Below are 12,687 nucleotides of genomic sequence, written 5' to 3'. Positions count from 1 at the left end.
TATTTTTCCCCCAAAGCCCCGGTAGATAGTTGTATGTCATAGTTGCACATCCTTCTAGTTGCTGCATGTGGGACGCAGCCTCAGCATGGCGGGAGAAGCGGTGTGTTGGTGCACACCCAGGATCCGAACCCTGGGCCGCCAGTAGCAGAGTGCGCGCACTCAACCGCTAAGCCACGGGGCCGGCCCTGCATGCAACTCTTGTTGATGTGCTCAGGAGATGTGAACTCTCACCCATACACACACAGCTCATTCTAATTTGCAGCCTGCTCTGAGCCACATCCCTAGAGGGCAAGACCAGGCTGTCACTGCCCAAGACGCAGTACACAGGAGGCACTGGCACATGTTTTGATGTGAAAGAAAAATCCATCCTAGCTGTCCTCTGAACGAACCGCGTGCTATCCAGCCAGCACAGCTCTGCCCGTGCCATGCCAACGCCGGGAGTGCCCTTTGCCACCCGCCAACAGCCCAGTGTGCCTTCAGGACAACTTCCATGCCACCCCTCGCCCCAGCCTGGATGCCCTGGCTCCCCACCCTGCCTTTTCAGACTGTTGAGGATGGAACGACCAAGGGGATGAACACAATAAAGTTCACATTCCTGGCCCTGGCATTCAAGGCCTCTCTTGTCTCCTGGCTGTAACTTGCAGGGAGGTGCAGAACTGGCCAGTGGGCACAGCATGGGCTCTGGAGGCAGGCTGACCAGGGCCTAATCCTGCCTGTTGCTTCCAGGTGGTGGGACCCTGGGCAGGAGCTATCTCCTCTCTGGGCCTCAGTCTGCTCAGCTAACAATGGGCACAACCAAAGCAACCTTGGAGATAAGGAGCGACACTGGGAGGCACACACAGCCTGACTTCAGCGTTACTAAAAAGCTACAGTCTTCAGGACAGTGTGGGACCTGCCAAGGGGACACAGAAACCCATAGCATGGAGCGGAATCCCAAGAAGACTCACACATGTGTGGTCAGCTGACTTTTTTTTTTTTTTTTTTGGTGAGGAAGATTGGCCCTGAGCTAACATCCATGCCAGTCCTCCTCCACTTTGTATATGGGATGCCACCACAGCATGGCTTGACAAGCCACATGTAGGTCCACGCCTGTGATCCGTACCCATGAACCCCAGGCTGCCAAAGTGGAGTGCACGAACTTAATCACTACACCACCAGGCTGGCCCTGGTCAGCTGACTTTTGACAAAGCAGCCACAGTAACTCACCAGGGAAAAGAAAGTCTTCCCCACAGATGTTTCTGGAACAACTGGATGGCTATATGGAAAAAAACGAACCTCAACCCCAACCTCATACCACATACAAATATTAACTCAAAGTGGATCATAGACGTCAATGTAAAAGTGAAAGCTATAAAACATTTAAAAGAAAACCTAGGGCTGGCCCCGTGGCATAGCAGTTAAGTGTGCGTGCTCCGCTGTTGGCGGCCCGGGTTCGGATCCCGGGCGTGCACCGACACACGGCTTGTCAGGCCACGCTGTGGCGGCGTCCCATATAAAGTGGAGGAAGATGGGCACGGATGTTAGCTCAGGGCCAGTCTTCCTCAGCAAAAAGAGGAGGACTGGAATGGATGTTAGCTCAGGGCTGATCTTCCTCACAAAAAAAATAATAAATAAAAAATAAAAATAAAACCTGGACAATCTCTACACACTGAGCTCAGCAAATATTGACAAAAGTACATAGAATGGAAGAAAAAAACATAAATTGGACTTCATCAAAATTTAAAACACCTTGGGGCCAGCCCCATGGCTTAGCGGTTAAGTGCGCGCGCTCCGCTACTGGCGGCCCAGGGTTCGGATCCCTGGTGTGCACCGACACACTGCCTGTCCGGCCATGATGAGGCAGCATCCCACATACAGCAACTAGAAGGATTTGCAACTATGACATACAACTATCTACTGGGGCTCTGGGGAGAAAAAGGGAAAAAAAAAAATTAAAACATCTCCTCTTTGAAAGATACCAGTGAGAAAATGAAAAGTGAGCCACAGTGGGAAAAATGTTCACAATATACCTGACAAAGGACTTGTGCCCAGAATATATGAAAAGTGGGCACAGAATGAGGCCACCGTGGGTACCCAGTGGACTAAGGCCACACCGCACGCGATCGGCACTCAGGAAGGACAGCAGTATGACTCTCACACCCAGGACCGGAAGTCACCCAGCAGCCTATGGTCCCACTGGCCACCACTCGGGCCAGCTTCGCAGCCTGAGGTTGGTGAGACTGAGGAGAGAGGGGGTCTCCTGTCTGGGATTCAGGCCCAGAGAGCCTGGCCAACCCACAGCACCCCCCACCCTGTCTGAAGACAAAGCAGAAGCCTAAGAGGACTGAATGGTGGCAATGAGGAGCAGGTTCAAGCCACCTCCAAATTTGTGCCCTGAGAGTCAGCCAGGTGGCCCAGAGAGCAGGGCCCTGGAGCAATCAGGCCAAAGACCCAGAGTCAGGGCCTGACCACGCAACTCCTGCTAGGAGGCTGTGGCTGGTGGCCTCTCCGCCTGGGCTGCAAAAGGAGGGTGCAGGCAAGACACCCACAGCAGGCTGTTTGTGGAGGTCCCTCCCCAGGAGGCAGGATGGAACAGCGAGAAGGGCCTAGGCTGCAGGCCCCAACGCCAGCTCTGACTGTCCTGGCTGTGACGGTGGACAGCATTGAGGGGAGGACCAAATGACATCGAGGAGCTCCTCCGTGGGGAATCAACCGCAACCCCTCCTGTTGCCCCTGAGGACCTGCAGGGTCCAGCTCTGCTGCTCACCCCCCTTGAACACGGCAGGCTCAATCCTGCTCCAGGGCCCCCACACTGGCTCTGCTCCTGCCCAGCCAGACCCCAGGGGTCAGTTGCAGCGCAGCTCCATTAGGTCCTGTCGGAGTCCCCATTTTCAGGTGAGGCAACAGGCCAAGAGAGGTGGGGTCACGAGCATAGCTGGGTGTGAACTCCTGTGGAGTCTAGCTGGGCACCCTGAGCACACTGCCCCACTTCTCCAGGCCTGTTTCCCCCTCTGTAAAGCAGGTCTGCTGTGGCCTGAGAGGAGATACCCCACTATAGTCCTGGCTCAGCTACACCAGGGTGCTGCATGACCCTGCATGGGGCACAGGCTATCTCTGGCCCGGCCCTGAGCGACGCTGGAAGAAGGCTCCAGAGCCAGCAGACTGTGGGGTGGGAGGCTTTATTTCACGGTGGGGGGAGCCTGGACAGAGGGCAGCAGGCAGGGCAAGAGGGGATGGCACTTGGACAAGGTTTGGGTGGGAGAAGGGCTGCCCCCAGGCCTGTTGGGAAGGGGAAACTGAGGCCGGCCCCTGTTGAGACCTAACTCAGGGGGGTGGGAGTCGGGGTGGGAATTGGGTCTGGAGGAATGAGGGCCCCCTCCCTCTGGGCTGGACGTGGGGCCCCGGCCCTGCCTCATTTTCCTCCTATAGGGCCTCAGTCCCTCCTGCTTGCTGGGCCACATGACCCCCAAACCTCGCTGCACCCCCCCAGGGGAGGGGGATAGGCTAGATAGGGCAGTGGACAAGGAGTCTGGGGAAGTTCGGGAGCACAGGGTGGGGTCCATGGTGTGCAGAGGAGGTGGCAGCCACCTGGGCAGTCAGTTCCTGGCAGCGATGACCACAGAGAGCGCCACGCCCCCCAGGGCGACAGCAGTCGCCCCAAACAGCCACTTCCACGGGATGGACTGTGGATAAAGGCAAGAGGCTGGAGAGCAGTCAAGACTAATGTCTTAGGCCTCAGCTACTAACACAGCACAAACAGTCCTCCCAGCAAACCACTGCCTGACAATGCCTTTCTTGTCTCATGGCAAACTCCTACTCATGCATCAAAACTCCAGCCAAATGTCCCCTCCTCTAGGACACCTCCCCATCCCCTCTAGAAGAACCATCATTCCCACCCTGAGTCCTCCAGATTGTGTTCCATCTCCTGCTCTGGCCCTGGTCACACACGGCTGGGGCCTGTGTCTCCAGTATGGTTCAGCATAGCCCGATTGATGAAGACATCAATGTTTGCAAAATAAAGAAACTCCCTCTGCATGGTGTGCCCTGCCCACAGCCCCTGCCCCTTCTCTGGGAGCTGCCTGTGCCTTTCAGCCCCAGCTTACCCAGGCACCTTTGCCAGGACACTTGGCAGGCAGCCGGCTGGGGTTGCCTAGCATTTTCCGGTACAGGGCGGTCTCTGTGCTCCGCTGGGCTGCGTGCTTCTTCACCAGCTTCGAGAGCTCTGCGTGGATCGTCTGTGAGAGGCAGGTGTCAGCTCAGTTAAAAACATGTGGTGGCAGCAGCCAACCTGACCATCATCGCTGGTACTCTGCCTTTCCGGGGCCCTTGGTCACTTGGAAGCTGGGACCACTGGGACATGGGATGGAGCACAAGGTGGCCAAGAGAGAAGAAGGTTCTGGGAGGAAAGCTGAGGATATCAGCACTGGCCAGGTTGGCAGTGGCCTCGGCCTCTGGGACCCTTGGGGGTGGCAGTGAGCCCAGACCACCTCTGCAGGGGTTATGAGGGTCTCAGCAAGCTGGCTGGGGCCGTTCAGCCACCCACTCCCTGCCACTGTCCCGGTAGGAACACCACAGGGAGAGTCACAGCAAGAACAAGGGGCAGACCCCAGGACAGACTTCCTAGACAGGCCAGCAAGGCATATGCCCAGGGCGCCCCATTCCGTTCACCTTGTTGGAAGGTTCCAGCTTCAAGGCCGCCCTCAGGATGGGGATGGCCTCACTGTACTCGCCCTGCTGGGCCAGCACCTGTGGGAAGAAGTAGGTGGCATCACTCTGAACCCACACTGGGTCACGCTTTCCTTCAAGAAACCCAGGCCTGCTAGGCTCCTGGCCACCCTGACAAGTCCTAAATCTATCTCCAGCAACCACCCTGGGGTCCAGCCTCCCTTACACTGCTCTCCCGAGACCTGAAACTCTGTGAGCGCCCCACTGGGCTCAGTGTTGTCCCCCCAACCTGCTCCTTCCCCTGTGTTTCTGTCTCAGCCTGTGCAGAAGACTGGGGGAACTGGCCTCACCTCCTCCTCCCTCACCACCTTGGCTGCTGGCTCAAGAAGCCAACTGGATGTTGCCAAAGCTTGGGCCACAATGAACGATTCAGAGCCAGGTGTGTGACTCAAGCCAGTCAATGGGAACAAGCCTGAGCTATGCTAGTACCACTGGGAGGCCGGCTTCTAAATAAGAAAGATGGAAGCCTGGAGCTTTGGTGGGGGCAGTGGGGAGCATCTTGGTCACCCTGAGGAGTCTGCCTCAGAAGGAAACCCACAGAAGACAGACACAACATCCCCACAACACTAATGCCTGGATCCCATGCCTGAAGCCAGATACCCCAGACTTGGCAGTTTCACAAGTCATCGATTCCTCCTTTTGCTGCAATCTGTTTGAGTAGGTTTCTGTCACCTTCAACCAGCAGATCCAAACATGTGAGGCAACACGAGCAGACAGTCCTACTGCCCCCAAGAGGATTATAAATCCTTCAAAAACAGGGATTTTTATGGAGAATTCTACAAACAACAAGTGCTTAAAAAATGCTGGCTGGAGGGAGACCCTGCTCAAGTCGCTCACAAACACTCTAGGTGACCCAGCATTTGCTTGCACCTCAGTTTTCTGCTAAAAGGTGCTGAAAGCCACCCCCAGGGTTGCTGTGAGGATGAAGAGACATGGGGCAAAAGCAATTAAGATCAAGTCTGCACAGACCAAATTCACCCCTACATTCCCCCACCACTTACTGAGCACCTACTGTGTGCCTGGCCCTGTTTGCAAGGCTAGAGACCTAGCAGTGAGTGAGACAGACAAAATCTTTGCCTTTTGATGGGAGAGGCAGACAAGAAGCATGACACTGGCCTGTGCTGATAGCGACATGGTAAACATGGAGACAGAACAGGGGGTTAGAATGGGGGTGGCAGGGAGGGATTCCTGAGGAAGTGACATCAGAGCAAAGACCTGAAGGAGGTAAGAGAGGAACCCATGGGGGCATATAGGGTATGAATGTCTTGGGCAGAGTGCACAACCTATGCAAAGGCACTGGGGTGGGAGCAGACCTGGCCTGGACAGCAAGCAGTGAGGAGGCTGAGCAGGATGGAGAGAAGCAAGAGGTGAGGTGGAAGGCGATAGCACGAAGCAGATCAGATGGCTCAGAGCCCCAAGGGTTGCAATGGGGACCTGGCTTTTTTCTGAGAAAGATGGGAGCCATGGAGGATTATACGTGAGGAGCAATCACCACTGGGCCAGAAGGTAGTGTAGGGAAGTGGAAGGAATCCAAGGCTTGAGGTTCGAGTCTAGCCTCAATGAATTGCTGTGACTCAAGTTATACCTCTGCACCGTCTGGGCCTCAGCTTCCCCACCTGTACCCCAGAGAACTCAGCTGGCTGACACCCACGCCCTTTTCAAATCCTAGGTTCAGGACCAGTCCCACTGCTCTGGGCTGGGGGAGCCGGCCTGCAGCCTGCCTGCCACTGGCCTGTGCCCATCTGCCCATGGCCCATAGTCTGTCCGCCTGTGGTTGAGGCCCACCTTGCCCTTGCGGAAGAGCGCCTTGATGTTGTCTGGCTGGTGCTCGAGCACGAGGCTGCAGGAGCGCAGCGCTGCGCGGTAGTGGTCCAGCTTCAGCTGCGAGGCCGCCAGGTTGTTCAGACACTTCACCTTCAGCTGCAGGAGCTGCTCTTCCTCCTCAAACGTCATGTCCACTGTAGGCAGACGGTGGCCAACCAAGGCAGCGGTCACCATGCCGCTGACCCCCCACAAGCGCCCATCTGCAGAGGAGCTGGCCACCTTCTACTTCAGGGAAAGGCGCCCAGCTCGCTATGGGACCCAAGCCAAGACCACCCTCTCTGCACCTGGTGGTGGAGGATACTAGGGGAGGGGTCTCTAATTGAGCGTCCCAGTCACGGGAAGTGGGGGGGCTCCGAGCTCCCAGTGCTGGGGCCTCCACTACCTGTTCCTCAGGGGACCTTGGGCCTCTCTAGCCTCAGTTTCCCCATCTCTAACAGCACCGTTCTCAGGGCACTCCCAAGGAGTCTACAAACGGAGCCTAAGCGAAGTGAGTGCTGAACCACGGGGCACGTGGCTTGACGTCGTCACAGTCACCCACACGCCAACATCACCTGTGTCCTCTAACACTCCACGGATCTGGGATATAACACAAGTCTGGAGTGGACCCTAGCCTAAAGGTTAGGGACAGCTGACCATTTATCCACATCCTGGAATATTCTAGAACATTCTGAGTCTAAGGCCCTCTGTGGCTTGAGGTCTCTGGCACTAGTGAATGCCTTTGCAGGGGAGGTGGAGGGATTTGACCTGTCAATCACCTTTGGTGCTGGAGGTAATGGCCTTGATGGCGAGGTCGTAGGAGTTGGCGGCTAGCACGAAGTCAGCCCGCTGGTAGTGGGCATTGCCACACTCCCGCTTCCGATTGGCCAGGGCCACGCGCTCCTGCCCAGTGAGCATCTCCAGGTCAGGCCCGTCCACGGCCGTCTTCAGTATTACTTCCAGGCACAGGGCCGCGTGCGGGGGGATGTAGGGGCTCCTGCTAGGGGGTGGGGTGAGGGGAGCACTCAGGCCTAGCAGCCACCATGATGGAACCCCAGACACGCCAGGTTGGCTCGAGAGCAGGTGGGAAAGAGCTCAAGGCCCGGAGCTGGCCCCGCTATCATCCCCTCCTCGGTAAAACACAGGGCGGTAACTTTTGCCACCCACGAGCTACAGGATTTGGTGAGTTGCCTTCCCTAAGCCTCAGTTTCCTTTTCTATAAAATGTGCAGGCAGATGGGGCGAGATGAGGGGGGCATCTGCCTCACCCACCTCCCCCCGCCCCCCCCCGCTGGGGAGCCCTGCTGGCAGCAGGTTCTCACCTGCCCTGGGGGCCATAGCAGTACTTGGAGTCAGCAGTGACCATGGCTGTCTCCCCGACATCCATGAGCGGGACGCTGAGATCCAGGGCCTAGGTGTGCAGGGGCATGAGGGTCAGTGAGGTCCAGGTGCAGCGCAGCCCCGGCCCACCTCCCAACCCACTCAGCCACCTCCTCCCCCATCGTGCCACCATCCCACCCCACCCCCACCTGGATGACATCGCAGTCGCCCAGGGTGAACACCAGCTCCGGCTCCTCCTGCACCCGTGTGCCGTTCTCCAGTGACGTCTGCAACTGCACAGTGACCACCTGTCCCTTGGTAGGGCGGCTTGACCCGGGTGGGCCTGGGACCAGCGTCTTCTTCCTCAACAGCCCATTCCCTGCCAGGGACCAGGGACAAGCAGCCTGTCACCAGGTAGCTCAGAGGGCACCTACTCCTTGAGCCCCCCCCAAAGTTCCATCCATCCCAGGGGTAGCCCAGCACTGGGGCACAAGCTGAGCTTCAAATGGTCACTCTGCCACGTACTAGGCAGGTGACCCCATGCCTCTGGGCCTCAGTGTCTCTGGCTGGACACTGGGCATGAAGGGATGGATCTGGGGGGTAATGATGCTGGCCCCAAGGACGGGCTCAGTGAACACTGCCTGATCTGATCATTATCTTAAGACAATCTGGTTCAGGGGCCGGCCCGGTGGCACAAGCGGTTAAGTGCACGCGCTCCGCTGTGGCGGCCCGGGGTTCGCCAGTTCGGATCCTGGGCATGCACCGACGCACCGCTTGGCAAGCCATGCTGTGGCGGCGTCCCATATAAAGTGGAGGACGATGGGCATGGATGTTAGCCCAGGGCCAGTCTTCCTCAGCAAAAAGAGGAGGATTGGCAGATGTTAGCTCAGGGCTGATCTTCCTCACAAAGAAAAAAAAAGAAAATCTGGTTCAGCAAAAGCAGAGCTGAGAAAAGCTGTCTTGCCCAAAGTAGTCAGGGTGGCAGGGACGCCCAGAAAAGAGACTCTGGAGCCCCCCCCACCCCGTTCCAATCCCAGTCCTGTGTCATTTGGGCCTCAATTTACCCAGCCATGAAGTGAGGGTGATCAGGGGGTCTCCTGGCAATACCCTGGTGAGCAGTTTGCTTGGTTTGCAGAATGCCTGTGACACTGGGAGTGTGACCCCACTAAAGCATCACACCACTGAATTTAAAAGTTAAACAGAGCCAAAGGGCCCATAAGTAAAAGCAGCCCCTGATGCCCCCACAGCCCCCGAGAAGACCACTGTGCTTCCCTCCATACCCCTCCATTCCCACAATTGCAGGAATGGCCAAATGGCCACAGCCAACACCTACTGAGTGCCAGGCACAAAGCCCAGTGCCCTCAGGAATCCACTCACAGAGCCCCCCCAGCGATGACTGGAATATACCACAAATCCCAGTGGACCCTAATCTAAAGGTTAGGGACACAGAGTTATCTATGCATATTCTGTAATATTCTAGAATGTTCCAAGTTTCTGTACCGCTTCCCAATTTGTACATGCCCCTGCATCCAGTCTGAGAACCACTGAACCAGTGAATCCTGAGGGACCCCTGTGTCCTGAGGTTTCTGGGCACTAATGGTGGATGTGCTGGCAGGGTCACAACCAGGCACTGCCTCTCAGCAGGATGGACTCTGGGCAACTCACGTCCCCTCTCAAGGCCTCAGTTTACTTGTCTACAAGCCAGAATTCTGACCTCAGAAAGTGGCTCAAATATAAACAGTAGAGTCAGCCTTGTGCTCAGAGGCAGAGCAGGGCAGCTCTTACTATCAGTAGAGAAGAGCTTCCCAAACTAATGTAGCCAAGGAGGCTGTACGACCTTGGGCAAGCACCTTCACCTCTCTGAGCCTTGGTTTCCCCATCTGCAGAATGGGGATACGGCAGGAATTATATCACAGGGTTGTTGTGAGAATAAAATAAGATAATGCGCAGGCCTGGCACAGAACCAGTGCTCAGTAATTATTAGCTGGTGTTATTCTTAGAAGTAGTAACATTTTTTATCAGGAGTAGTGGAGGTGATATTAGTAACAATCCTGTTTCATTAGCGTCAGTATTATTTGACACTGTGGCTTTAGTATCATTAGTGTTAATGGTAGCAGTAATTCTGTTTTCTACTATTTGTGTGGACAGTAGCCTTATTTAGTATGTTAGATATCAGCACTAGCAGCAATACATTTCTGTAGCTTCCGGAGTTGCTTCCAGAGTTTTTGGGGTATGTGGGGGGCACATGTGTGGGTTCTCCTAGTTTCTTTCTTGCAGGACTTCTCTGAGCAATGAGAACTGTAATAGATACTATGAACCAGACAGAGGGATGAACAAAAGGGGATGTTCCCCAGATCCATTTGACCCTAAGACACATTTTTCAGGGGACAGGCACTTGCCAGACAAACGCTGAGAAAAGAGCCAGTGGGGGTTGGGACCTGCTGGCACCTGGTGTGCTGGCTGTGTGGTCCTGAGCGGGTGAATCAGCCTCTCTGAGCTTCTCTTAGCCGCTCTGGGAAACCGGGACGTAGCACATTGTGAGTGCGTGTGTGTGCGTGTGTGACAATGAAAGGGGTTCACAAACATGAAGTGCCTCAAGCAGTTGCCTGTGGCTGGCGATCATCACGGTTACCACGTTTGACTTCCAGCATACTCCACAGCAAAGACAGGAAAATGAGGCTCAGGGGAGGAGAGGGCCTGGGCCAAGGTCACTCCTGAACCTGAGCTTCTGGGCCCTGTGGGTCACCCAAGCCACCCCTGCTCCTTACCCAGGATGTCCAGCCACTCTTCCGGGGCCGGGGCGGGCTCGGGCTCGGGCTCCACGGCTGCCAGGAACTCTCGGGCCAGGGCCCCGGGCTGCTCAGCCTCCTCCACTGGGGGCCGCACCACATCCTCAAGTGGCGGCAGCTCACTCAGGTCCTCATCCTCCTCCTCCTCGCCCTCTGCGTCTTCCACCCCGTCCAGCACCTCGAAGTCCTCAAGCGGTGGGACCCCAGCAGGTGGCAGGGTGACGGGCTCAGGGCCCACGGCAGAGGGTTCAGCACAGGAAGCCATGCTGCTGGGGGGACGGGAATTGGCCCTAGCAAAGGGAATGGACAGGGGTAAGAATCCCACCCAGCCCCTCAAATTCTTCTCTGCATCCATTCCCCACACTGCTGATCCTTGCCGTGTGCCTCAGGGGCTCCAGGCCTCAGTCTCCTCATCTACACAGTGGGTAGACCAACAACTCTGGCTTGTCTAGAGGATTTAACCACCAAGCATCAAGCCTTGGGGGCATCAGGCTCAAACAGTGTTAGCTATTACAGGACCTAATTATTATTTAATATTTATAAACACCACAGGAAGTAGGGAACATCCCCTCATGTTTTGCAGAAAAGGAAAATTGAGGCCCAGAGTGGTTTGCCCCAGGTCACAGAGCAAGCGACCTGCAGGGGCAAGATTTGAACCTGGCACTTTATCTGATTACACGCCAAGAGGGGGTGCTGAGGTTTTTTAGGAGGTTAGCCCCTGAGGTCTTGAGCAGGCTATTTTTAGAGCCCAACAGAAAGGGAATTGAATCTTTACCAGGGCTCCTAAGGGGAGGCACTCAGAAACCCCAAACCTTCTCCTTCCATACCCTGAACCTAGTACCACCCCTACACACCAGGGATCCTGGCCTAAACCTTTCCCTGGGAGCTCTTTCACCTCTCCTCAGGCCTCCAGGGCACCCTCTCAGAGGAGCCTCCTTTACAGGGGTGGTGGAGACCCCCCACTGCATTCTACAGCCTCTTCCCTGGGCTATCAAGAACTGCCTCCCTCCCCCAGGCCCCAAGCTCAGAGGTGGTGGAGCCGTCATTCTAACCCACAGAATTCCCCCCCTAACTCTCACCTGCCTGCTCCTTCCGGCCTCCCGCCCCATTTTCTGAGACCCTCCCAGCCCCCACCCCCACAATCCCCTGCGCCCACATAAATCGCCCTCCTCCCTCCCCCAACCACTGCCCCCAGCCCGGGCCAGCTCCCCACGCAGCCGCTTCGTCGCCCCGTAAACACCTCGAAGACTCCTGACGCCTCCCTCCCGATCCCATAACACCCCACGCCCTCCACACGCCCCCCCGCCCAGGCCTGGCCCTCCGTCAACCTCCGACCCAGGCCCCCAACGCCCCACGCCTGTCTGACGCCACCAATCTGAGGCCCCCGACTGCCCGCACCCCTCAGGAGACCCTTGCCCGCCACGTCTCTGCCGGCAGCGCCCCCACCCGCTCCCCTTGCCACCGGTGGCCCCCACCCCCGGCCGCCACTGCCCAGCCGCGCCCCCCGGTTCGCCGCCCCCGCGGCCTTTCGCCCCGCCCATCGGCCATAGCCCCCGCCGCGCCGGCCTCCGGACCGAGCCAGACCCCGGCAGCGCCCTCGGCCGGCGCGGCGCCTCCGGCGCCCCTCTACACGTGCCTCCAGCTCCGGGACCCCCGCCTGGGGTCCTGCGCCCCCCTCCCCGCCCCCAGCCGCGTCCGCCGCGCCTCGGGAACCAGGCTCGGGAGCCTGGCCCCGCCCCCACCGTGCCCATTGGTTGTTGCCGCCGCGACTGTAGCGCTCAGTGGCCCGCACGCACATCCGTCTCGGGCGCTGGCACCGCCCCCTTCCTGCATGTATTCGCTGGGCGTTCTTAAAGGGGCAGAGGCCACCGCGCCACCGGGGGCGGGGGCGGGGGCGAAGGCGACGGCTTCGGACCAGAGTCTATTTGCCAGTCAGCGCCGCGCAGCCTGGCGCGACTCGGCGCTGCAATCTGAGCTTAATCCTGCTCATCTGCGAAATGGGGATAAACACCCGTATCCACGCACTGTCACCCTGGGGGCTGCTGCGAGGACAGCACTAAATGATATTTTCTTAA

The 12,687-nt window shown here is 57.4% G+C and overlaps 1 protein-coding gene across 4 annotated transcripts; it reads right to left on the bottom strand.

Annotated features, from left to right (window-relative positions):
* Positions 1-3,142: 3,142 nt before the first annotated feature.
* On the bottom strand, positions 3,143-12,338 carry FKBP8 (FKBP prolyl isomerase 8). 4 transcript variants are annotated; one of them, XM_087443496.1, is made up of 9 exons: positions 12,249-12,338; positions 10,592-10,902; positions 8,033-8,202; positions 7,826-7,914; positions 7,284-7,504; positions 6,490-6,662; positions 4,648-4,725; positions 4,083-4,214; positions 3,143-3,682 (listed from the first exon to the last, which is right to left on the bottom strand). In XM_087443496.1, the coding sequence occupies exons 2-9, from the start codon at positions 10,875-10,877 to the stop codon at positions 3,413-3,415; spliced, it is 1,419 nt and encodes a 472-aa protein (XP_087299622.1). In that variant the 5' UTR covers positions 10,878-10,902; positions 12,249-12,338; the 3' UTR covers positions 3,143-3,412. The 4 variants fall into 4 exon arrangements, with proteins under 4 accessions (XP_087299622.1, XP_087299620.1, XP_004423006.2 ...); XM_087443494.1 differs by lacking the exon at positions 12,249-12,338 and having other exon boundaries at positions 7,284-7,501; positions 10,592-11,612; XM_004422949.3 differs by lacking the exon at positions 12,249-12,338 and having other exon boundaries at positions 3,416-3,662; positions 7,284-7,501; positions 10,592-11,606.
* Positions 12,339-12,687: the final 349 nt, after the last annotated feature.

Source organism: Ceratotherium simum, chromosome 18, assembly GCF_057802395.1.
Source record: "Ceratotherium simum simum isolate JZ-2026a chromosome 18, ASM5780239v1, whole genome shotgun sequence".
Taxonomy (NCBI): Eukaryota; Metazoa; Chordata; class Mammalia; order Perissodactyla; family Rhinocerotidae; genus Ceratotherium; species Ceratotherium simum.
The sequence above is the reverse complement of the archived record's forward strand: the minus strand, read 5'-3'. Positions and strand labels throughout refer to the sequence as shown.

What these genes read in the sequence shown, in the direction of transcription:
- FKBP8 (XM_087443494.1), bottom strand. Translation starts at nt 10,967, where the DNA reads ATGGATGCAGAGAAGAATTTGAGGGGCTGGGTGGGATTCTTACCCCTG. An exon ending in GCGACTGCGATGTCATCCAG is followed by an intron (nt 7,915 to 8,032) that starts GTGGGGGTGGGG and finishes CTGCACACCTAG; the next exon opens with GCCCTGGATCTCAGCGTCCC. An exon ending in CATTACCTCCAGCACCAAAG is followed by an intron (nt 6,663 to 7,283) that starts GTGATTGACAGG and finishes GTCTGCCTACAG; the next exon opens with TGGACATGACGTTTGAGGAG.